The following is a 27,246-nucleotide window of genomic DNA, read 5'->3' as shown; positions in this document are numbered from 1 at the left end:
TTACTTAAAGATGGTTGTCTTTAAAACTAAAGTGAGTTTTTTGTGGACAGTAAGGGATAGATTTTTGTGTCTTGATTGGAGAATTGTGGCCATAAAGCTGTTTTTGAAAGGTGTGTATTGATTGTAGTCATTGTATTTTATTTATTGATTTAGTTGTTTGTATTGTTAGTTGTACCAATAATTATAGCATCATAAGCTATACTTATTCCTTTCTTCAGAACTAAATATTGTTTCCAGTATTCTCTACAGGGCTAGTTTGTTGGACACAATTTTTTTTAAATATTTGTATCATGGAAAGTTTTTGTTTCTCTTTTAACTATATCTGATAGTTTTGCTGGGCACTTTAGTCTGAGCTAGCATTCATGGTCTTTTAGAACTTGAGTATATTGTTGTAGCTTCTTGTAGCATGAATAATAAAAATCCAGAGAAAGAAATTGGGGTTCAAGCTGAAGATCAGAAAAGCAAAGCAGCCAATCACTAGAGAGACCTTTTACCTTTACCAAATCTTCGAACGAAAGGGCAAGATCCTATCTCCACAGATCTTCAGACTCTACACTTCACTGAGTTCCTGTCTCTTCCCCTTTATATTCCTCTCTCTAGCCAGGCATATTGCTCCTGTCTCTACCTCCCTAGTGCTGGGATTAAAGGTGTGAACCACCACTACCAGGATCAGTCTTGTGTATCCCAGGATAGCCTTGAACTCAGAGAGATCTGCCTACCTCTGTCTGTTTGGGAATTAAAGGTGTGTGCCACCACTCTCTAGCCTGTATGGCTAGCTATTGTGGCTATCTTGAACTCTGATCTTTAGGCAAGCTTTATTTATTAAAACACAAAAAAGATACCGCTTTATTTCCCATCTTTTGTCTAAAATAAAGACGGTTATAACTAATATAAGAAAAACTGTATGCAATAACTATATACAATACAATATATAATAACAATAAAAATATATAATGTATACAGGCAATAACAGTATATAATGTATACAATAACAATATATAATGTATACAGGTAATAAATGCATCAGTGATGTCTAGTCCATTTACATTTGACAAAATCAGAGAAAATACTCCATTAGCTATCCTATCTTGGTGAATTCAAAGTCTTCTACCTAATTTATTTTCCATCATAAAACTTGCTTTCTGCATCTGGTAATCAAGGAAAACTATAACTATCTAGTCATCAACTCCCTCAGTGATTCAAAAAGGAAATAATATTAATTGAGTAAGCAGGAAGTGCAAGGAACAACTTCCAATAAATGTAAGAAATATAACAGAAACAACTGGCTGCCTGGACATTCACCCAAAGTTCCTATGCAATATTGGTGCATCCATCCTCAGACTACAGGCCTTGAATATTCAACAGACTATTCTGTGAAGCAGGATATTCTGAAGGGCTGTTTCACTTTGTCTTGACAATGTCTGGCAGTCACTCTTTTTTTGTCCTGCTTGTCCAATTAGGACAAATTACTGTTAGCAGTCAAGCCAAGGGCATTTTCTTGCCCACTGGCTTAGATTTGCCACAAAGAAAGTAAACTCCATGTGGAGTTTCTTCTATGTCCATTATCTTCTCTGAAGTAGATTGGTTCTGCCAGGAACAGACGTGGGTCATTGTCTTTAAAAAAAAAATAAACAAACAAAAAGAGCATATGTTATTAAAATTTCTTAAATGCCATATTCGGTAGATCTCTGAGATGTTTGAAGTTGACCTGTCTATCTAAAGTATATCTTTGTATGACCTTGAAAACATACCTAATCTGACTACAAAATCAGTTGTAATGGGTAATTATCTACTAACTTGTATTTCCTTATTATCCTAAACAGTTGGTAATAATAATTTTCAAGGAATAGAAATTTGTATTACATTGTTAAATGACTTGTGTAGGTATAATACCTTGAACAAGAAGTATATGTCAGTGCATTCTACCAAATTAATCTCAAATTTGTATCAATATACAAAATTTGTATACAACACACATAAGTCCACTCCAATGTAAAATATTTAAAAATTGTGGTTGCTTTTTAAAAGTAGACTCAATAGTCTATCTTTTTATCTTATTTCTTTTCAGAGTAGATTCAATAACCTACCCTTTTATCCTATTATATCTATATACCCCTTTTTCCTTTTCCAAACAAGAACCTTGAATGTAATTTTCTTTGTTTTTTTTTTAACCATTACAGATAACAACTTGTGACCAATCCCCCAAATAGTAACAAATATCCGTAACAAAATGAAAGAACAAAAGCCACCCACCCCACATCTTGGGAATATGGTTTTTGTCTTCTTAAATTTACTTTCTGCTGTCTGGGGAAGAAGGCTTCTTTAGGGGATCCTGAAAAGAAAAATTTGGGTTGTCAAGTCTTGGGAGAGGTAACTATACCATTCATTTGTTGTCCAGTCTCTGTGCACCTGGAAAGTGCAGGGTTACTCTCAAGTCCTGGCTAGAGTAATCTGTTAGGCTGGATCATCTCAGTTAGATACCTCGAAATTGTTCTAAGCAGTTTGTAGTCCAAAGCTGATCTTTACACGGTGTTTTTCAGCTTAGTGGTGTTATCATAGTCCTGGAGGAATCGTTGTGGTGGGGCCCCCATCCTCCTTTTGGAGACTTCAAAAGTCACTGTTAGACCTGCTCATGATTCATTGTAGAAAACTGATAGAGACTCAAACCCAAAATCATGTACAGGAAAGTAGATGAAACCTTTTTCTAGAATTAGTTAGTACTGTATATGACCATTAATATCATGACAAAAGTTTAAAATATATATTAATCTTATGAAATGTAAACCTTATAAAATGTATACCTTAAGAAAAACTGCTATAGAGTCATTATAAAACCAAAGAATTATGAGCTTAGTATCAATAAAGTTGTCCTTAAATATTTGTTTTTCTTCTGTCCCATATTATTTATGGCTCTACTGACATGACATGGAGATTTTGGATTTTACTTTAATAAACTTGCTTGGGTTTAGAGAAGGAGAGAGCCCACTTGAACTCCAAAGCCAGCTTCAATTATAATTAGACGGAGACCACAAAAAGACATATTTGCATTATATGTCTGTAGAGATCAGCAGAAACGCCAGGCAGTGGTAGCACACGCCTTTAATCCCAGCACTCGGGAGGCAGAGACAAGAGGATCTCTGTGAGTTCGGGGCCAGTCTGGTCTACAAGAGCTAGTTCCAGGACAGGCACCAAAGCTACAGAGAAGCCCTGTCTTGAAAAACAAGAAACAAACAAACACAAAAAAGAGAATAGCAGAAACAAACATTTAGGAAGATTTATAACGTTTTATCCTGTTGGAAATGGGATATCCCAATAGGCCAATTTACTCTTTTCTTTGACACATTTTTTTTTTCTGGATGATTTGTCTTTTTCCTTAGATGTCTCATTTGTCCAGTGGTCTTCAGATTCCTTAGCTGAATACCTTTATTCTCTTGAAAAGACAGAAACAAAACCCTTCCCCAACCCTAATTTTAAGGAGATTGTCTTTGGGCAAGTTATAGTGATCAAATGAAAAGCATTTGTTAGTTTTATATGTTAGTTTAGTTTAAATGGCCATGCTATTCAATGATCTATCAGCTCTCCTAATTGAGAGATGTCTCTTGTTCAAATTGAATTTTTATCAATTTTGATGGTATCCCTAACTTTTCTTCTCCTGTGGAAACAAAAGCAAAACTCCTTCCCCATGTTTTGTTTTCCATTCTGAAGTCAGTACATCTTTAAAATATATCAGCTGATTTAATTCTTTTGTTTTTTTCTATTATCCAGTGTTTCTCCACAGTTGTTGTTTCTTTCTCATTAACATTTAGAAAATTAATAAAGCATTATAAAATCTGTTTCTGGGGGTATACATCATCCCTTTCTGTTTATTTAACATAGCCTTTAGAGTTCAATTCGATTATTCTACAACTGCCTGTATGATTATGTGATATACCTGTAATATGTTTTATTTTATAAGCAAAAAACTGATTCATTTTCTTAGAGACATATGCTGGAGCATTGTCTGTTTTTATTTGTACAGATATACCCATGATGACCATAACTTCTAGCAAAAGTGTGATTACTGAATCAGCCTTTTCCGAGCTGAAAGCAGTTGCCCATTGAAAACCTAAATAGGTATCAGTGGTGTGCTATACATATTTTAGTTTTCCACATTCTACAAAATGGAACACATCCATCTGCCCAATTCCATTCCTTTGAGTACCCTTTGGGTTACTTTCTCAGGTAGTAGTGTTTGATTATATCAAAAACAAGTAGGATATTTTCTTATGATTTTCTTACCTTGGTACCATGTTCATGGAAAAGTCTTTTTTTTTTTAAACTTTTACTATTGACATGACATTCCTTATAAAATTCTCAGGCTATCAACATGTTTCCAATCTATCATTGTTATCTTATTGGTGTAGCCAGAACTTCAAGAACTATGTTGAATAGATTTGGAGAGAGAGGACAGCCTTGTCTTGTTCCTGATTTTAGTGGAATCGCTTTGAATTTATCTCCATTCAATTTGATGGTGACTGTCAGCATGCTGTATATTGCTTTTATTATGTTTATATATGATCCTTGTATCCCTGATCTCTCCAAGACCTTTATCATGAAAGGGGTGTTGGATTCTGTTAAATGCTTTTTCAGCATCTAATGAGGTTATCATAATTTTTCCAGTTTATTTATATGGTGGATTACATTGATAGATTTTCTTTTTTGTTTTGTTTTTCGAGACAGGGTTCTCTGTAGCTTTGGAGCCTGTCCTGGCACTAGCTCTTCTAGACCAGGCTGACCTAGAACTCACAGAGATCCTCTTGTCTCTGCCTCCCAAGTGCTGGGATTAAAGGGGTGCGCCACCACCGCCCGGCTACATTGATAGATTTTCATATGTTGAACCATCCTTACATCTTTGGGAGGGAGCTGACTTAATCATGGTGAATGTTTTGTTTTTGTTTTGTTTTGTTTTTTTTTGATGTGTTCTTGGATTTGGTTTGCCATTGTTTTATTGAATATTTTTGCATCCATGTCCATAAGGGAGATTGGTCTGTAATTCTCTTTCTTGGTTGAGTCTTTGTGTGGTTTAGTTATCAGGGTAACTCTAGCCTCATAAAAAGAGTTTGGCAATGTTCCTTCTCTTTCTATTATGTGGACTACTTTGAGGAGTAGTTGTTAGCACATTACCTCTTCTTTGAAGTTCTGGTAGATTTCTGCACTGAAACCATCCAGCCCGGTTTTTGTTTTTGTTTGTTTGTTTGTTTTGTTTTGTTTTAAATTTCCTTACAGGTTATAGGTCAATTTAAATTGTTCAGTGGCCTTGATTTAATTTTGGTATGTGGTACCTATCCAGAAAATTGTCCATTTCTTTTACTTTTTCCAATTTTGTGGAGTATAGATTTTTGTACTAATGACCTAATGATGCCCTGGATTTCCTTGGTGTCTGTTATGTCCCCCTTTTCATTTCTGATTTTGTTAGTTTTTGATGTTCTCTCTCTGCCTTTTGATTAGTTTGAATAAGGTTTTGTCTATCTTGTTGATTTTCTTAAAGAAACAGCTCTTTGTTTCATTGATTCTTTGTATTGTTTTCTTTGTTTCTTTTTATTGATTTCAGCCCTCAATTTGATTATTCCCTGTCATCTACTCCTGCATAGTGAGTCTGCTTCTTTTTCTAGAGCTTTCAGGTGTGCTGTTAAGTTGCTTGTGTGAGATTTCTCTACTTTCTTTATGTAGGCTCTTCATGCTATGAACTTTCTTCTAAGCACCGCTTTCATAGTGTCCCTTAGGTTTGGGTACATTGTGCTCTTCATTTTCATTGAATTCTAGGAAGTCTTTAATTTCTTTCTTTATTTCTCCCTTGACCCAGGAGTGGTTCAATTGAGCACTGTTCAATATCCATGAATATGTAGGCTTTCTGCAATTAGTGTTGTTAAATTCTAACTTTAAACCACAGTGATCCGATAAGAAGCAGGGGCTTATTCCAATTTTTTTTTTATATCTGTAGAGATTTGCTTTCTTACTAAGTATATGGTCAATTTTAGAGAAGGTTCCATGAAGTGTTGAGAAGAGCATATATTCTTTTGTGTTTGGGTGAAATGTTCTGAAGATGTCTGTTAAGTCCATTTGAGTCATTACATCTGTAAGTTCTCTTATTTCTCTGTTAAGTTTCTGTCTGGTTGACCTGTCCATTGGAAAGAATGGAGTGTTGAAGTCTCCTGCTATTAGTGTGAGGAGTTTGATGTGTGATTTAATCTTTAGTAATGTTCCCTTTACATATGTTGGTGCTCTTCTATTTGGGGCTTAGATGTTCAGGATTGAGACTTCATCTTGATGGCTTGTTCCTGTGGTGAGTATATTTTGATTGAATTAATTTGAAGTCTATTTTGTTAGATATTAGGATAGCTACACTTGCTTGTTTTTTAGGTCCATTTGATTGGACCTATTTTATAACCTACATAATTAATAGAATCTCATTTTTTCAGGAGCAATTTATAATCCCCAACAAGGCAAAATTTACTTCTTCAAACATTCTTTTTGAAGTATCTACATTTGAATCAGATAGTAAAATGTTGTCCTTGTAATAGTAAACTGTAGATTGAGGAAATTTCCTATATATCATTTCCAACAACTGCCTTATAAAATATTGACACAAGGTGGGGTTATTTAACATTCCCTGTCTCAGAGCCTTCCATTGATAACTCTTATCAAACTGAGAATTTTTTTAAGTAGGCACTGTGATGGCAAATTTTATAACGATAAGAGGCCATCCTTTATGCAGTAGAGAAAGAAAGAGAATGCCAGATGGTAGAGGGCCCACTGGCTGAATCACCTTATTAACAGCTCTTCGATCTGTTACCATTCTTCACTTTCCAGATTTTGTTTTGTTTTTCGAGACAGGGTTTCTCTGTAGGTTTGGAGCCTGTCCTGGAACTAGCTCTTGTAGTCGAGGCTGGCCTCGAACTCATAAAGATCCCCCTGCCTCTGCCTTCCAAGTGCTGGGATTAAAGGCGTGCGCCACCACCGCCCTTCCCCCAGGTTTCTTTTAAGAACAAATACAGTAGGATTCCAAGGGCTGATTGATTCTTCAACATGCTGAGCTCTTAGTTGCTCTTTTACCAACTGTTCTAAACCCTGAAGTTTCTCTGTTATAAAGGCCATTGTGCAACCATACATTTTTGCCTTTCAACTATTTTATTTTATTTTATTTTATTTTATTTTATTTTAGTCAGGGTTTCTTTATAGCTTTGGAGCCTGTCCTCGATCTAGCTCTTGTAGACCAGGCTGACCTCGAACTCAGAGAGATCCGCCTGCCTCTGCCTCCTGAGTGCTGGGATTATAGGCATATGTCACCACTGCCCGGCATAAACATGAATTTTTTGTTTGTTTTTTTGTTTTGGTTTTTCGATACAGGGTTTCACTGTAGTTTTACATCCTGTCCTGGAACTAGCTCTTGTAGACAAGGCTGGCCTCAAACTCACAGAGATTTGCCTGCTTCTGTGTCCCAAGTGCTGGGATTAAAGGTATGTACCACTGCCGCCCAGCTTTCAACCATTTTAAAGGTAGGGCTGTTAGTGTTTTTGAAATATATCAACAGCTGCTCTGCCTTGTTCTTGTTCAACTGAGTGGTCAGTGACTGTTCTTTATAATACCTTGTAATATTTTTCCCAGAAACATGTGTCAATTTATGGTTTATTTCTAAGATTGGGGGAATATTAATCTTAGTATTTCATTGCTGTAACAAATCACATCCCCACAAATTCATTGTTATGTTAGTCACATATGGTTTTAATATTCTTCTCTGTCCTTTTGGCCCTATACATTCAACCCATCTCATATTATGCTTTACCTATGATAAAGTTTCAATCTCTAAAAACTGAACATTTACATCCTGTAGGGGCCAATTTGGGTGCCAAGAATGAAATTATTGTTATATCCCTACCTGTGTCTACCAGACCTTTAGTGATGTCATTTATTTGTATTTTTAATTTTTGTCTTTGTTCATTTATAGAAGTTTGCCAAGATAATCACTTTATGGTTTCCCCTGAATTTTTTTGTTCTCTCTTCTATAACTATTCTCTTATCAAGAGCATTAGGTTCTTTAATTTCTTTGGAAAGGAGTTTCTTTTAAGATGGCAGGAAGCAACTGAACCATATTTGGCATAGGGGCCTCAAGGAGTTTCCCTAATGGTAAAGGATTTCCTTGAATATGCCTTGTTGACCTACATCCATTAGTCCAATGCCTTCCTTTGCCACACTTTCTGCATAATCCAGAAGGGAGGGACTTTTTGAATGGATTATGCTTAGAGAAAACACTGTTTCTAGGAACACCCTGTTTACAGTCCATTTTAAGATGACCTTGTTTGCTACAATTGAAACACTTGATATTTCAATTTTTCTTCAAATTGCTGGAAATCACCTCTCTTATCCAAGTACCATCATGGTCATGAGATTCAATATTAATTGTATATTGGATCCATTCCTCCAAAGGTGCTGACCTTGCCCTTGATGGCCTAATTATTCTTTTATATTGAGAATTAGCATTTTTCAAAAACCAGAGATTCCATTATTATTTCTTTAGTTTCTGAATTTGGTATCATTGTATCTGATATATATCATCTATCTGATGTCAGTCTTTGTAAGAAATCCGTGAAGATTTCTTTTGGCTTCTGTATTACTTTAGTAAATGATTCAATCTTCTTTCCTACTTCTTCAATTCTGTTGCAAGCATTCAAAGCTACTGCATGGTGTAAAGACAGGATGCAACAATCACATCCTTTCCACAATAGCATAATCTTCTTCTCCAGGAACTTGATCTGGGAGATTTTCATACCTTTAGCTTTATCCCCTTGTTCAGTAGTGTTTCCCTCTTCTCTGATCTAGGTACTCCATTGCAATTTTAGACCAGGCTCTAAAACAGCTTTAACCAACTCTATCCAGTCTTTAGGGATAATTCTATTACAAACTGACGACAAGTTTAACATTTGCTTCACAAAAGGTAAATATATGCTGTATGAGTCTATTGCTTCCTTGAATCTTCTTAAATCTAACATTGGCTCAGGAATTCATTCAGTTCTTACAGAGCCTCTAGCATTTGGAAATTCATGTAAGGTTACTGGATGCATTAAGATTGTTTGTTTTAAAACATTAGGTTGGGGGCTGAAGAGATTACTCAGTGGTTAAGAGCACTGGTTGCTCTTCCAGAGGACCCAGGTTCAATTCCCAGCACCCACATGACAGCTCACAACTGACTATAACTCCAGTTCCAGGGGATTTGACATCCTTACTCAGGCATACATCCAAGCAAAACACCAACACACATGAAATAAAAATAAATAATTTAAAAAAAGAAAACTTGAGGCTATTTTTCTCTATTCTTAATAATGCAGCATTGAAACTGATTCTCCATTAAATTCCTCTGTCTGGATTTGAATATCTCTATTAATCTATTTGATTAAGTTTTTCTAAAACTTATATCTTAGCACTCAGATTAACCACCTTTTTTAGTAATAAAAATGATAATGCTAATAATGTTTACAATTGATATTACATAGATCCCATCTAGATTAGTTATCCTCTCATTTAATCATTCCAGTTTTTTTTTTCTTTCTTTTTTTTCCCCCCTGAGACAAGGTTTCTCTTTGGTGCCTGTCCCGGAACTAGCTCTTGTAAACCAGGCTGGCCTCGAACTCACAGAGATCCACCTGCCTCTGCCTCCCGAGTGCTGGGATTAAAGGTGTGCGCCACCACCTCCCAACCTAATCATTTCATTTTCAAACTGTCCAACATATTATTATACAGAGACCCAAATCTATGTTAAGTAATTCCTCCTTTTTCGAAGTCATAATTTTGTTACCAAATCTGCTGATGATGTTGATGAAGATGTGAGGCTGAATGCTGCTGCATTGAGCAGTAAAAGCCTGACTGGATTTTAAGGCAGCTACCTAGTTTGGCAGCAGCCCTAATAGGAGATTCAGGGAGATCCTGCCAGGAGACAAAAAAGAAGAACCTAGCCTATGGTAGGGCAGTGACTCCAGCCACATTTAACTCCAGCCTACACAGTGGCTGTTTATTGAATGCGTACCTCAAATGTTGGGCATTAAAAGCATGAATAATAAAAATCCAGAGACAGAAATTGGTGTTCAAGCTGAAGATCAGAAAAGCAAAGCTACTAGAGAGACCTTTTGCTTCTACCAAGTCTTCAAACAGAAGGCACAAAATCCTTTCTCCATGAATCCTCAAACTCCACACCCCACTGAGTTCCTGTCTCTTCTTTATATTCTTCTCTCCACCCAGCCATATCACTCCTGTCTCCACCTCCCTTGTGCTGGGATTAAAAGACTATGATTTCCAAACATTGATATTAAAGGTGTGAACCACCACCACCTGAATGTGTTTCTGAATCAATCTTCTGTAGCCCAGGGTAATATTGAACCCACAGAGGTTGTCTGCCTCCATCTCCTGAGTCCGGGGATTAAAGGTGTGTGCTACCACTCTCTGGCCTGTAAGGCTAACTAGTATGTCTCCCTTGACCTCTGATCGTTAGGCAAGACTTATTTATTAAAACACAAATAATATACCACTGTAGGTTCTTCTGACTTTCAGAGTTTCCACTGAAAAATCAGCTACTATTCTGATGGATTTTTTCTTTATATGTGGCTTGTATTTTTTTTTCCTTGAAATTCTCTGTGCTTTTTCTTTATGCTTTCCATCCAGTCTATTTGTAAGATCTTCTGACTTTTTTAATTGGGTTACTAAGTTTTCCAATTCTGTCTTCATTCCAGTTTGAGTTTTCTTTAATATTTCCCTTTATTGAACCTTAGTTTTCAACCCTATATTCTCTTCAGTTCATTCATCCTTATTTGCATTTTTTGGGGCAGCACTCAGGAATTTATTCTCTTTAATCTTATTCTCTTTAAGTTTATTCTTTCCAAGTTCACTTGAGCTATTTCACCATATCATCTTTAAACTAGAATTTTTTTTTATGAAGTTTGTGATTGTTCATTTTTTGTTTTGGGGAGTTTTTTGGTTTTTGTTTTTTGAGATGGGATTTCTCTGTGTAGTCCCAGATCTTCTGGAACTCTCTTTATAGACTAGGCTGGACTCAAACTCAGAGATCCACCTCCTGCTTCCTCCCAAGTGTTGGGACTAAAGGCATGTGTCTTGGGGTTCATTTATGTGATTCTCATTATACATCATACAACTAATGTATAGAACTGATAGATTTTGACAGGAGCTGATGGGTTTTATCTTGGGTTTTCATTTTGCTTTCAACTTTTTGATAAGGCCTGCACACATGGAATTTCTGTTCATTCAATTCTAATATATGGGCACAGCAGACTGGGCCCAGACCATGGGATAGGTAGGTCAGACTGGGCCTCGAGTTAAATATGGTGAGGATGGGATGAAGTCAGATGGATATAGGGTGGACTGACATACAGGAGGCTGGAGAGTGGGGACATGGTAGTAGGGGCTCACCAGATTAGACAGCAGATGTAGGATCTGGGACTGGAAAGGGTACTGATGAGGTAGGACCTGGCTCATTGGATTGGTCTGGGCCTGGAGGTTGGGTGTGGCTCATGTTTGGTACAGTCAGGTGCACAAGGTTTTGTTTTTCCCCTTTTTAAATGTGATAAAATACACATAACAAAATTTAACATTTTAACCTTTTTATGTATTATTTCAGTAGTATTGAGTATTTAATAAAAATTATTCATATAAAAAATTATTCATACCCATTCTCCCAAGCCTCCAATAACCATGATTCTATTTCATATTTCTGAGTTTGATGTATTTTATAAGTAAGTAGTCATACTGTAGTGCTCCTCTATTTCTGACTGTCTAGGTTCAGATAGTTAATATTTTCCTTTCTCTTTCTTTCTCTTTCTTTCTTTTAGATTTTCTAAAACAGGGTTTCTCTGGAGCTTTGGAGCCTGTCCTGGAACTAGCTCTTATAAACCAGATTGGCCTCGAATTCACAGAGATCCACCTGCCTCTGCCTTCTGAGTGCTGGGATTAAAGGTGTGAGCCACCACCACCCGGTTAAATAGATAGTTAATATTTTCATAGTTCATTTTGTAGCCACGTCAGAATTTCCTTTCTTTTCAAGGCCGAACCATATCCCCTTGTTTCATATACTACATTTTGTTCAATCATTTCTCCATCGGTGGACTTGTGGCTTGTTTATAGCTTTTGACTATTATAAATAAAGCTGCCATGATGGAGGATATATAGAATATTTCTTTGAGACTACAGTTTGTTTTCTTTCAGATCTATACCCAGAAGTGAAGTTGCTGGGTTTTAACAATCACAATGGTTGTTTTTATAGTTTATTTGAAACTGGTGTTTAAATAATGGCCTTGTCTTAGCTAGGGTTTCCATTGCTGTGAAGAGACAACTTGATGACAACAACACTTATGAACAAACACATTTAATTTAGGTGAGATCTTGCATTTCAGAGGTTTAGTCCATTATCATCATGGTGGGGAGCATGGTAGCATGCATGCAGACATGCTGATGATTCTACATCTTGATCTGAAGGCATATATTATAGGATATGACTTGAACTTATGTAACATATATGGGACCTTAAAACTCACCTCCACAGTGACATACTTCCTCCAACAAGACCACACCTACCCCAGCAACCCACACTTCCTAATAGTGCCACTCCCTTTGGGGGCCGTTTTCTTTCAAACAACCACAAGCCTGCATGCTTGAATTAGCTTTTATGTTTTCTAAATCCTAAATTTCCTTTAATCAAAAACTTTCTTCTGTACCTCCTGTCTTTTTTGTTTTTTCATTTAATGAACAAACCAAGTTCCTTGGTCTATTATCATTCCCAGAGTCTCTATTGGTTTGGTTTATATTTCCTCAGATCAGTCCGTAGGCTCAAGCAGTTCAGGTTGGTAATTCTTTCCTTAGGAAGCACATGGTATTTGATCATCTTTCTTCTTGTAATATTAGCATCATTGGAAGAGCTATGCCTCTATCTGTTTTATTGGATTTTAAAGCAATGACATTCTATTTGTTTGCTTGGTATTGCTGGGTTGCTCCCAAATTCATATTCAACAACTATTGCTATTTAGACCAGGCCTAACTGCCTAGGAATAACATCATCCTCAGTGAAGTGGCTAGACCATTTCATCGGTTAACTAGAATGGTTTTCTAAAAAGATTTATTTATTTTTATTTTCTGTGTATAAGTATTTCACCTGCATATATGTATGTGTATTATGTGTATGCCTGGTACCCTTGGAGACCAGAAGGGAAAATAGATTCCCTGGAACTGACGTTAGAGATGGCTATGAGCCACTCATTGTGTGGGTGCTGGCGATTGCACCCAGGACCTCTGGAAAAGTAGATGGTGCTCTTAACTTCTCAGTCATTTCTCCAGCTCCTAGAATGATTCTTTTCCTTGATTTACAAGTGCTATTTTATTTTTTATTGTGTTTTACAGTGCTGGCGTGGAATCCAGTGCCTCACACATGCTGCACAAGTGCCCAAATTTTCAGTTTCCATTTACTAATCAGTGCCAGCAACTGACTTTTGCTTGTTTTGATACAATTTAAAAATTGTGAATCTGCTGTATGTAGTGATGTATGCCTTTAATCTCAGGACTCTGGAGGCAGAGGCAGGTAGATCTCTGTGAGTTCAAGGCCTGCCTGGTCTACAAAGTGAGCTCTAGGACAGCCAGGGCTGTTACACAGAGAAACCCTGCCTCATGGGGGGCGGTGGGTTACTCTTCTGTTTTATCTCACATTGCATGTTACAGTTACAAAATGACAGCCCCGAAATCACATACACAGAATGGTTATAACTGCTCTTGGTTTCCCACAGTTCTCTTTGAACTTGAATGTAACTACAAAACATAGTCAATTACTGTCTTCAAAGCCCTCTAAATAACTGATAAGTGTGTTATATCATCAGCTTGGTATGGACATGTTACCAATTTTATATTTTAAATCTATAAAAATAGAAAGGTAGGGACTAGAGAGTTAGCTCAGTGGTTAAGAGCACTGACTGCCCTTCCATAGGACCCAGGTTCAATTCCTAACACACACGGCACCTCAATTGTCTACAATTCTAGTTCCCAGGGGTCCAGTACCCTCATCCACATAGATACAAGAATGCACAGAAAAAAATAAATCATTAAAAACAAAAAAGGTTTATTTTATGGAGTCTGATCTCTGTTCCTCTCCTCCCTTTTTCCTCTATCCTTTCTTGAAAATATTTTAAGGATTTATTGAGTTATTCCTTTTAAAAAAGTTAAACTAACAGTGAAGTTTTAAATATATATTTATATTTCTCTTTTTTGTTTTTGTTTGTTTTTTTTTTTTTTAAGACAGGCTTTCTCTGTATAACAGTCTGGCTATCGTGGAACTTGCTTTATAGACCAGGCTTGCCTTGAATTCACAGAGATCCACCGACTTCTCCTTTTTCTAAATAATGTCCCTTGCCTTTTAATATTTCTTTATGTCACACACACACACACACACACACACACACAAACACGAGAGAGAGAGAGAGAGAGAGAGAGAGAGAGAGAGAGGAAGGGAGGGGGAGGGAGGGAGGGAGAGGGGGAGGGAGGGAGGGAGGGGGTGGGGGAGGGAGGGAGGGAAACAATGCAAGTCTGTGTGTGGAGGTCAGAGGAGGATATTAGGTATCCTTTGTCACTCTCTACTTGATTCTCATGAGTAAGGGTCTCACTGTCCTTGGAGCTCAACCGGCAGCCAGCAAATCTTAATGTTCTCCTATGTCTGCCCTGGCATCCGCATAAATGTCCAGCTTTTATCACGGGTGTTGGAGATAGGAATTCAAGTTCTCATACTTGTTCACATATTCTTACCTGCTGAGTCATCTCCCCAATCCCTCTTTGCCTTTTGCTGTTGTTTTGCTTTTTGTTTTTTGCCCTTCTTAAACAGGCCAGTGTGGTGTTCATTATGTATCCCATACTGGCCTAGAACTTATGGAACTCTTGGGTCAGTCTTCCAAAAATTAGTGTATGTGTAAGCCTCTTTGCCTGAACTATCTTGCTTGTTTTCACTTAAGAAGATATCCTGATACATAGCATAGTGCAAATGCCTTTAATCTCAGCACTCAGGGACAGAAGGATCTCTGTGAATTTAAGGTCAGCCTTCTCTACACAGCAAATTGATGGCGACTTAAATGGTTTCTATTTGTTTTAATTTTTTTATTTATTTATTAAAGATTTCTGTCTCTTCCCTGCCACAGCCTCCCATTTCCCTCCCCTTCCCCCAATCAAGTCCCCCTCCCTCATCAGCCCAAAGAGCAATCAGGGTTCCCTGCCCTGTGGGAAGTCCAAGGACCACCCACCTCTATCCAGGTCTAGTAAGGTGAGCATCCAAACTACCTAGGCTCCCACAAAGCCAGTACGTGCAGTAGGATCAAAAACCCATTGCCATTGTTCTTGAGTTCTCAGTAGTCCTCATTGTCCGCTTATGTTCAGCGAGTCCGGTTCTATCCCAGGCTTTTCAGACCCAGTCCAGCTGGCCTTGGTGAGTTCCTGATAGAACATCCCCAATGTCTCAGTGTGTGGGTGCACCCCTTGCGGTCCTGAGTTCCTTGCTCGTGCTCTCTCTCCTTCTGCTCCTGATTTGGACCTTGAGATTTCTGTCCGGTGCTCCAATGTGGGTCTCTGTCTCTGTCTCCTTTCATCGCCTGATGAAGGTTAATATTCAGGAGGATGCCTATATATTTTTATTTGGGTTCTCCTTCTTATTTAGCTTCTCTAGGATAACTAATTATAGGCTCAATGTCCTTTATTTATGGCTAGAAACCAAATATGAGTAAGTACATTCCATGTTCCTCTTTTTGGGTCTGGCTTACCTCTCTCAGGATAGTGTTTTCTATTTCCATCCATTTGCATGAAAAATTCAAGAAGTCATTGTTTTTTACTGCTGAGTAGTACTCTAATATGTATATATTCCATACTTTCTTCATCCATTCTTCCACTGAAGGGTATCTAGGTTGTTTCCATGTTCTGGCTATTACAAACAATGCTGCTATGAACATAGTAGAGCGTATACTTTTGTTGTATGATAGGGCCTCTCTTGGGTATATTCCCAAAAGTGGTATTGCTGGATCCAAGAGTAGGTTGATCTCGAATTTCCTGAGAAACAGCCACACTGCTTTCCAAAGTGGTTGCACAAGTTTGCATTCCCACCAGCAATGGATGAGTGTACCCCTTTCTCCACAACCTCTCCAGCAAAGGCTATCATTGGTGTTTTTTATTTTAGCCATTCTGACAGGTGTAAGATGGTATCTTAAAGTTGTCTTGATTTGCATTTCCCTGATCGCTAAGGAAGTTGAGCATGACGTTAAGTGTCTTTTGGCCATTTGAACTTCTTCTGTTGAGAATTCTCTGTTCAGCTCAGTGCCCCATTTTATGATTGGGTTGATTAGCCTTTTACAGTCTAGTTTCTTGAGTTCTTTATATATTTTGGAGATCAGACCTTTGTCAGTTGCGGGATTGCTGAAGATCTTCTCCCAGTCAGTGGGTTGCCTTTTTGTCTTAGTGACAGTGTCCTTTGCTTTACAGAAGCTTCTCAGTCTCAGGAGGTCCCATTTATTCAATGAGGCCCTTAATGTCTGTGCTGCTGGGGTTATACGTAGGAAGTGGCCTCCTGTGCCCATGTGTTGTAAAGTACTTCCCACTTTCTCTTCTATCAGGTTCAGTGTGTTCGGACTGATATTGAGGTCTTTAATCCATTTGGACTTGAGTTTTGTGGGTGGTGATAGATATGGGTCTATTTTCATTCTTCTACAGATTGACATCCAGTTTTGCCAGCACAATTTGATGAAGATGCTCTCTTTTTTCCATTGTATACTTTTAGCTCTTTTATCGAAAATCAGGTGCTCATAGGTTTAATCTCAGCACTCAGGGACAGAAGAATCTCTGTGAATTTAAGGTTAGCCTTCTCTACACAGCAAATTGATGGCAACTTAAATGGTGTCTATTTTTTTTATCTTCACAGAGTGGATATATATTTTTAGACACTTTTCTAGTTTTTTTTTTATTTTCTAAAAGTGGGAGTGCTTGATCCCAAATAAAATAATACCATCTTATTTGATGCTTTCAAATTTCTGTTTATAGTTTCAGTGTTTTAACATTCCTATCAGCAGTGTCTTGAGTTTTGTCAACAAAGTATAATATGAGGTGTTTTTTGTTTGTTTTGTTGTTGTTGTTGTTTTGGGTTTTTTTTTGTTTTTGCCCACCTTTGGTAAAAAATTGTGTCTCTGTACTTTTTGGCCTGCCCGCCCTCCCTTCCTTCTTTCCTTCCTTCCTTCCTTCCTTCCTTCCTTCCTTCCTTCATAAGAAATACAAGTGAGGTTTTAGGTTTTGGTTTTCTAATAATTCTGTTTTTTCTATTTATATTTTTCAGAGTCAATACAGATTTGTCTGTGAAGCTATTTTGAAAGTGTATGAAGAAGGCTTTGTTAAACCCTTAACAACATCATCAAATAAATAAGAAAACGAAAAGGTTGGGATAAGTATTGGGAAACTGATTTTTGTTACATTCACTGTGCCATAATACTGATTGCAGGAAATGGCATCTCTCACAAAAAAATGAAGAACTCAAACAAACTTTGAAAACTTCAGCACTATTGCACTTTATGTTTAAAAAAGTCACTCAAAACCTATAACTTCACATCTTTGACTATTTTGTGCTTTGCTCTGAACAAATAGTGGAAACTGAATATGTTCAGGGTAATTTGTGGAATTTTGAGGCGGTGCCATGCAGTCCCCTCTGGTAGAATTGCCCCAGCAAGGCTCAGAACTCATCTCTGTTACACACCTGTACCTTGTAAGCAAAAAGAAGTAAACATCAGGAGTCTGCTCTGGTCTTTCCAGTGGTTCATGTACTTACTCTACTGATTGCCAGATTTTATTTTTCAAACGTTAGCAATACCATTCTCAACATTAGCCAGTACACTGCCTGTGGATGCAGCACATCTTCCCTGACATCCCAGTAGGGACCTGCTGTTGAGAAGAAAAGTGGAACTTGGTTCCCAGGAAATGCTGCACAGTGTCCATTTACCAGCATCTTATAGAAATTATAACTATGAATCTATGGAATTTCTTGGATTTAATGATGTAACTTATATTTATCATAAGGTTGGCTTATTCCAAATCATGTGACTTCACACTTTTGATGTAAAGGAATGCATGCATCGTGTCTTAACCCCTTAAGTGCCTTGAGATATCTTTGTTTAATGAAAAGGCACTCATTTGACCCATAGGAGGTATGTATACTGTACATTACTATAGTTTTATGAATTTTTAATAGGTTCACAGTGTAAAAAAAAACAGCTTATGTTGAGAGTTATACAAGAAGTGTAAGGTGATTGTTTTTACTCAGTGCTTGCTTGTACTTTGCTGTAAAAGCCAGAATATCTGTGTTCTGCTGATAGTGCATTCTGCTGCTGTGGAATTGTTCACAATCTGTACATTCCTTTACTGAAGAACAGGGCTTAAAGTTCAGCAACTTGTCCTACAAAAAGGGTTTATTTTTCAAATTTCATATTTGCTTTATCCCTAACTTAAAAAGTGATCTTTAACATGTATATTAAAGATAAATATATTAACACTCTAAGCTACAATTAGAAAGTTAGTTAGTTGGGTTTGTTCCTGTCTATACCGAAGTGTTACCCTCCAGTACTCATTCCAGTTCATATCAGGCTGTCTTCACACTGGTCTTTCTTTTTATTTTTAGTTTTTGTTGGTTTTTGTGTTGTTATTTGGTTTGGTTTGGTCTTGATTTTTCAAAACAGCGTTTCTCTGTATAACAGTCCTAGAACTTGCTGTATAAAACCAGGTTGACCTTGAACTCACAGAGATCTGTCTCCCTCTGCCTCCTGAGTGCTGGGATTAAAGGTGTGCATCACCACCACCTGGCCACACTGGTCTTTTCATTGGAATTCTCCAGACAAAGAGTTAAATACTATTGACTTCTTCTAAATGTGACCCCCCCCAAAAAAAACAGTAAAATGCAGGTTTTCTTGTCATTTTTGTATACAGTTATATTACCTAGTTTATATTTATAGATGCTTATTAAATTATAAGCATGTTTAGTGAGGTGTTTGATTGTTCATCTTGACTGAAGATCCAGCTCCCATTACAGATGTGTATATTTTCCTTGTCAGCTTCATTTGTTTTTAAATCTATGGAAATAGATCTTTAAAATTGCCCAATTTAATATGAGAATTTGCTCACCTATTTGAATGTTATTTTATATGGATATAGTTAAAGTAGGCACATTTGCTAGTGGTTTCAGAATATTTCTGTAGTCTTGATAAAACATAGGTTCCAATAAATATTTTGGACTGCTATTTAGTTTGGAGGGGTAACATACTTTTAAGAATCTTTAATAAAATCTAAATTATCATATCTCATATTCAGAATTCATAATAGTAAAATTCAGAAAGAAGTTAAGCTCCTAAACAGTAATGGCCAGGGTACCATTGTCATTTACAAATACTATTTGTCTTATTTTTTTAAAGAGGCATAAACATAATCTTATGTCAAACAGAAGTCCACCTATTTTGATTTTATATGCAAGACAATATGAGCTAGTCAGTGAAAGATAGTTACACTCAAACATTCCATTCTCTACCAGAGGCAAATGTAATTTAGGCTAGTAGGATATCATTACAAGTTAAAAAGGGAAATCAAGTTGGAGATCTATACACTATAGAGCTACTTTATTTCATTGATAGATTTTAGTCTAAATTTTAAATGTCTGTCCTTGCCATATGGGTAGACTGTGAGAACCATAGGCAAAAAGAGAAAACTTGTGTAGAAGATAGAAGGCAATGGCATGATTCACTCGCTCTTTAATGGAAAGCTTTGTTCATACCTCTGCAGTTAACGCTGATGTTGGCAATGAGCATTGCTGCCATTTAAATCATTGATGCTTGTCGTTCAGTGACAAGTGCAGAATTAAATTTATATTTCTCATAAGGACTGTCCTCTATCATTATTTTACATGTAAAAACACCCCTTTTAGAACATTTGTTAGGATCTTAAGCTAAAATAACCCTTCACAAATTGTTAATATGGATATGCTAATTCAGCTTCCTTAGTTATCTAGCATAGAACACTGTCCTTTATACCTAAGCATTTAATCAGTTTACCAATCAAAATAGATTTCTAGAAATAATGCTAGTTTTCATACGTAAGTAGTGCTAGACTTCATACATACTGATGTAATATTGTGTGACAAAAAAAAAATCCTGAATTAAACTACTTTCCCTTTTCACTACCCACCCTTAAGACACACACACAGTGACAAAATCAAGAAAGAATGCATTTATTCTGACAAGTGGAAATCAATAATGATGGGTCAGGGGCTTCTGTACATGCTAAAAAGTAAATGTAAAACTTTTCCCTCTCTGAGTTCAGGTGATTTTTCTGTGCTTATTTAAAGTGTTTTATTGAATGTCTGGTTTTCGTCTGCACTGCCTAGATACCCTGTAATAATAATTTGGAGGAGACTAGCATTTGCAAAAAGAATAGGTTGTACTTGTTAAACTAATCTATCCATCCAAAAATGAGGCAGAATACAGCCCAAGAAAAACTTTTGTGTAGCCTTCTGGGTTAAGTAGTTGGGAAAGGGCAATGATTAGCCATTTTGACCTAAGAATAAGGGTAACATTGTATCAAAACTGACTAAAATGCACAAAGTTATGCTGAGCCATTAAGACAGTTACTTGAAGGTTTTAGGTACTACTGTACATGCCTTCATAGAAAAACACCAGTGCATTGGTTTGCATGTGTATTTCACAAAGACGTGTACACAGACGGAATGGACTTTTAACCATGGGGTTGTTTATATCGCTTGGCGGGTCTGATCAAGTCTACTTTGTTATTTGAGCAAAAAATCTCTTGTATCACTAGAAGTGGTACTACAACTTGAAAGCTATAAGAAGTTGAAAGACTTGTGTCTAGTCTCTACTTCCTTATGATAGGAAGAACTAGAGGCTCAGCAATTTATTTAACAGAATCTGGTCAACTTCAAGTTTTCTTTCTTTTTTTTTTTTTTTCGAGACAGGGTTTCACTATGGCTTTGAAGCCTGTCCTGGAACTAGCTCTGTAGACCAGGCTGGTCTCGAACTCACAGAGATCCACCTGCCTCTGCCTCCCGAGTGCTGGGATTAAAGGCGTGCGCCACCATCGCCCGGCCTAACTTCAAGTTTTCTAATTCTCAATCTAGTGTTTCTGTATTAGACTAGAAGTTCAATAAATTGCTTGTAAATTTTAGCTTTTTCTACCCGGGAAGCACGGTCAGTGTTGTCCCTTTGAATCTTTGACACCTTAGAAGTTTGATATTACGCTTCAAAAGTGATGCCAATTAGGGATTGGGCAGAATTTGCTAGGTGTGCGTCCCTAAGAGATGAATTTAAGCTGTTGTGAACTAGTGAGCTGACCTGCAAGTAGGAAGTCAGTCTTAAAGCATTTAGCACATAGAACTGAGATTTAGAACTTATATCTACTTACGAAATAATTTATATTCATAATGTGAACATGTGATAAAATTGAAGTATGGCTTATCAGGAAAAGAGAAGGAAACATGAATTTATAGCAGTATGCTATCTAGTGTCTGTGTTTTGAATATTAAAAATATTCTGATGGTAAAGTTGCCAAAGTAGTTTTGAATTCATGTAAGTTGTTTATACTACAACATTGTGGGATATGTTTACAGGCTCTTCATAGTACTTATTTTGTAGTTCTGATGAATTTGTATTTAAGTCATTAATAGTAAATATATGATGATAAATATTTGCTGGAATAAACATCTCAGTAATGTAGCAAATCATAAGTAATAGACCCCACAGTCTGCTTTCATACAAGGTGCTGCATCCACAAAGCGAGTACTTTGTGTTCACATTGCTCACCTCCCACATCTGCATCAACCCTCCACTGCCATTCCTGGAGCCATCTGTGGTGCTTCCTCCAAGTAAAACAGCTGTGTCATTACAATTCAGTGGATTGAATTTATTAAATATTAGAATTACTCATAAGTTGACAGATATTCACTTGTGTCTCAGTGTGATCACAAACTAGTGACTTTTATGAAATTCTTAGAGAATTATTATACACATAAAAGAAATTTGCATAATAAATCTTTTTGAGGGCTAATTGCTTATAGATAATTTCATCAACTTTAAGAGTATAAGAAATCAGTTCCAAAATTGTTTTGGGTTCTGCTTTTTACCATAATTCTTATTTTTCATGGATTTCATTTTCTCTTAGTAGCAGTAATTATAATAAACTTCTCTATGTTAACAGAAACAATAAACCATGTGTTCCAGCCCATACTGCTTTATTTTCATACCCTAAGTAAATTTGTTTTGAGTAGATACCATAAAGTTACTTTCTATTTTCATATATAAATGTGTTGCTGCTTACTTTCTGTTTTTGTGCTTCAATATACTGTTGATTTCTAAAGTCATTGTTTGGTTTTTAGTCCTTCAAAGCTAAGTGTGCAGTCATTACTCATAGCTGCTTGACAGCAATTTATCTATATGAACTAGGTATGGTTCAGTACATAATCAAGTAAGCCAGTAGTACTTTTTCTTTGCAGAAGGTTATTAGCAATATTGCAAGGTGAAAACTACACTGTTAAGGAAGAGTTCAAAAGTTTAGCTTCCTGGAGCCTTGCAAAATTTCCAGTATAAGGATGAAAAAGAAAACCTTGTTAAGGTCATAAAAGTTTCAAGTAAACATTGTAGAGTTTTCCTATTATTATGTAAATGATATACAGAAAATATTTTTCTATGAACAGAAGGTTAAAACTGTTAACTCTAATTTCATTGTTTAAAAGGGATAAAACGATGTTTGTATGTCTTTCATGCTGTAAAGAAAATGAATGTATCTTTCAAACATTAGCGTTATTACTTGGTTCTAAGTATATGTGTTTGTTTAAAAAGAGTGAGTGAGAAATCTGCAAAGGAGTAAGAATCGTGTCATAAGTCATTATGTAAAACGCAGTGTTGGAAGAAATGGAATTTCGTTGCGAATGGTCACTGTCAAAGCATATTTCACACGTAGTGTACGTTCATTCCACATTAATTTGTTTTTGGCTCTGCAAGTTTTCCTTAAAAATTGTATACACTATTTTGAGTGTAAAGTATTTTAGTTCTCCACTGGTGGGGTGTGGAAGAATGTGTGTTAGGCTCAGTGTGCTGCTGCATGTGTCTACCATGGAGGAAAGTTCCCAAGTTTGTCAATGTCGCAGCCACCAGTGGGGGCATCATATTAAGAATGTGAAGCTAGAAACCCATGCCTAAGAGCACTTCAGAAATTATGTGCAGAGGCCTCTGACCCTGATGATGAGTTTCCCTTTTTCTCTTCATTTACATGGATAGTAAGACCACGGGGCCCAACCCTTGTGACTTCTAACCGTGGTGGCTTATACAGCTTACAAGTTTATTCAGCTAAGTGAAAACTCTTCACTTTAAACCAGTGCCTGTAGGCATAATTAATTCGTTAAATAGCTCTTTTAAAATCTAGTAATTATCAATTATTAAACTTTATGAAATTGGGAATTCCTTGTTTTAATGTTTTCTAAACCTCCATAATGATTTTAACTCATCATGATGTACCCTGAACAATCTAAAAGTAATCCAAGGTTAGTGTCAGATTTCCTCAACCCCAGAGTTATAAAATTTGGCACTATTAATTCTGGTAACTTATAAGTTACATTGTTAAGTAAAGTTGCTATCAGGGATCATCAAGGAAATAGCTTTCTTCAAATAGTTGCTGCTTTGTGGTGTCCCTAGATTATATGTCATAGCATCCACGATTGTCATAACTGGGCCTGTTTTACCTTTTTTAAGTATTTGTTTTCTGTTCTTAAATTATAGTATTCCGTTTTTTTGCCTTCCTGGGCAAGGATGTTTCAACCCAGCTCTGTGATTTCCTAGATTCATCTTTCCCAATCTTTCAGTGAGTTAGCAAGACTCCTCATTCCTGAATCCTGTAGAGTAGGTAATATGTAAGTGCTAAAATTGATTTCAAATAGCACTTTATTTTATGCTTACTACTGACTTAATTTATACAGTAAAAATATCTATCCTAGGAGTTTTGTAAATACAGAAAAAATTGGTTAGTATTAGAGTTTATTAGATTGACCCCAAGTTTAAATGCTTTATAATGATCTCTTTATAGCTTCTTTGATATTTAAGAGGTAACATATGTGACTTTAGCTCTGTGATTTTTTTTTTCCTGCAATTTGTATAATACAATAGATGCTGCCTAGCTGACTGTGTTGCTGGACTCAGTTCTCTCAGCTAGCTTCAGCCAAGCTTGGTTTACTAAAATGGTTTCTGCTCTGCATTTTGTGAACATCACATGACTACTTGGAAATTCTTTGTTCTCAATGTAGTACCTAGATGTTAAGTAGACACTGCACTACAAGTATGTAGTTTACATAGAAGACAAAGGGCAGAATGTGTGATACTGTACAGTTTATATTAAGCTGTTTTCATATTCTGTCAAAACAGTATATCTGCTGTAAAAAAATAAAAGTTGTCTACCCCAGTGTTCTTCAGCATCAGAACATACCACTTATGAACTATGCTGTAATCTTTTCAGATAAGAAAGCTAGTCCTTGTTTTCTACAGTGTAGGTTTAACTTTAGGACTGATAGTTCATACTTATCAGTACTATTTCTAAACTGTAGTTTTAAAATTATTTCTATGTAGAGGGAATTTTGATTTGGGAACTTTCTTTTCTTGTTATAGGTGCTATATGTAAATATGGAGTGAGAAGTTTGCTTGGTTAAAAGTCTACTTTATTTCCTTATTAAAATATTTTTATTTGTTTCCATTTGTTTTGTGCTGAATGAATAGCAGAATGGAATTAGTCCCTTAATGTTGTCAAGTACCTTTTCTCCCAGTTGTACAAGAATATCTCCGTATGGTGTGGTCTCATTATCAAGAAGCAAAGAAGCTAAGAATCAAAACTTAAATGAATTTGATCAACACTGGGTTATTTGAAATGATCACTGTGCATTTGTTACTGCGGTTTACCATGTGTTTGAAAGGCCTTGTGTGTTTGTCTTAATTTCAGTGAAAATTAGAATCCTTTATGTTTTTAAACAATCTACACAAGCCAACAGTGAACAGGATAAAAATGCTGTTTTGCATTGAAACTGTTTTAGTCCTAACATCAATTTATGTTATGTGAAATGCTATTACACATATTTTGTTGGGCATATTTCATTTTGATTGAGTAGTTGTTCAGATACAAATGTGAAAAGGGGAAAACACCTCTAGCTGTTAATGTTCAATTGAAAAATAAAGGTGTGCTTTAGTAATCTAATGACTTGGTTTCAAGTTTATTGAATTGGAATTTATTGTTGGACTCCATTATCGATGATGTAGTCACTAATGAATGATCAGTTAGAAGGGATGTTTGAATGCTAAACATGATTTTGTTTCCAGAATTAGTAACACACATAGTGGCTCTTCTTGAGGGAACGGGGAATGGTATATATGTGTGGTGTGTGGGCATGTACATATGCTGAAACAGCCACCTATGCTCAGACTTTCAGAAGCCAGGGGAGGGCATCTGGTGGTGTCCTCTATCAGTCTTTACCTTATTCTCTCACGGAACCTAGAACTTAATGTCAGCTAGACTGGCTGGCCAGCAAGCTGTGCTTCCTGTCTCTAGCAACCACAGCATGGGGTTGCAAGCATACATACCTGTACTCAGATTTTTACATGGGTTCTGGGAATCCTAGCTCAGGTCCTCATACCGGAGCAGTAAGCATGTTTTTTGTTTTGTTTTGTTTTGTTTTGTTTTGTTTTGTTTTTCAGACAAGGTTTCTCTGTGTGACAGTCCTGGCTGTCCTGGAACTCACTTTTGTAGACCCGGCTGGCTTTGAACTCACAGAGATTCGCCTCCTGAGCACTGGGATTAAAGGGATGAGCCACTACTGCCCAACTGAGCAGTAAACATTCTTACCCATTGAGCCATCTCCCTACCTGCCCAAAGAATAAAAGTATCTGCAGTCTCCTTCATTGGGGCCACACCTCCTCCACTAACCCCAAGGCAGGACCTTGCCACTCAAAAGAATTGTCTTGAAATCAACCTAAATTATCATCTTCCCAGGTGCAGTCTGGTGTGCCATTTTGCATATTAGAGGAAGGTTAGGAGTAAAGCTTCAGTTTCGGTTTGGTTTTGATTGGGAGGGTTATTTGAGTGTTTTGTTTTTATAGGTAGCCTTGGCTTGCCTTGAACTTGATCAATTGCCTGCATCTGCCCTTAAAGTGCTGGTATCAAAGTGTTGTACCACCACTCTACAACCAATAACTGTTTCAGGTACCTATGTGTGTGATAAAGGACTCATTATGGCAAAAGCAGGTACAATGACATAGTGACTTGTGCCTGTAGTCCCAGCTACTTTTACGGCTGAAGTAGAGGATCACTTTAGGACAGCAGTTCAGGGCTAGCCTGAACTATAGAGACCCTGTGTCTCAAATAAGAGAAAAAAATTATGAGATACATTTTGAGGAAGACTGAAGATGATTTATGGCAATCTCATACCAACTCCCCATCTCTGAGAAAAGCCCCCTCAAATCTGGTGAAAAGTGCAGGCATGGAATCCTAGTACTCAGAAATTGAGGCAGGTGGATTCAAATTGTGTGCTCTCTAAGAATCAAAGTCAACAAGGTCCAGGTAATTCCTGGAATATTGGGAGTTATAGTTCTTGGAGAAATAAAATGGGAAATACAGTGGCCTTATGGTTTTGTCTTTAAAACACCCTACAACATTTGTCTCATAGCCACTCCCCAGGAACCAGATGTGGATCTGACCAGAGTCCCATCTTTCTGGTTGTAGTAAGAGGAGCAGTGGGCTAGCTTATACTCCGAAATAACAACACACAAATTGTATTCATTTAAACACTGCCTGGCCCATTAGTTCTAGCCTCTTATTGGCTAACTCTCACATCTTGATTCAACCCACTTCTAATAATCTGTTGGCCACTTGACTGTGGCTTACCTGGATGAGTCTAACCAGTGTCTGTCTAGGGCAGGAGAAGCATGGCATCTGCCACACTTCCATTCTTCCCAGTATTCTGTTCTGTCTACTCTGCCCACCTAAGGGCTGCCCTGTCAAAAGGCCAAGGCAGTTTTCTTTATTCAACCAATGAAAGCAACACATAGAAAGAAGACCCTCCTACACCATCTGGTCAATACTTAAAGCTGGCTTCAAATTTGGTTCAAAATTGTGTAACTGGTTTTC

The 27,246-nt window shown here is 36.9% G+C and overlaps 1 protein-coding gene across 6 annotated transcripts in view; it reads left to right on the top strand.

Annotated features, from left to right (window-relative positions):
• Positions 1-25,314, top strand: part of Ptpn4 (protein tyrosine phosphatase non-receptor type 4) — a 186,849-nt gene extending 161,535 nt beyond the window's left edge. For all 6 annotated transcript variants that reach the window (XM_041649236.1, XM_041649235.1, XM_041649240.1 and 3 more), the window contains one exon: positions 17,378-25,314. In XM_041649236.1, the coding sequence (XP_041505170.1) occupies positions 17,378-17,464 (87 nt within the window). In that variant the 3' untranslated portion in view covers positions 17,465-25,314. The remainder of the gene's footprint in view (positions 1-17,377) is intronic.
• The last annotated feature ends 1,932 nt before the right edge of the window (positions 25,315-27,246 follow it).

Source organism: Microtus oregoni, unplaced genomic scaffold, assembly GCF_018167655.1.
Source record: "Microtus oregoni isolate MIOR12 unplaced genomic scaffold, Mior012 000003F_ref0000135, whole genome shotgun sequence".
Lineage (NCBI taxonomy): Eukaryota > Metazoa > Chordata > Mammalia > Rodentia > Cricetidae > Microtus > Microtus oregoni.
The sequence above is the reverse complement of the archived record's forward strand: the minus strand, read 5'-3'. Positions and strand labels throughout refer to the sequence as shown.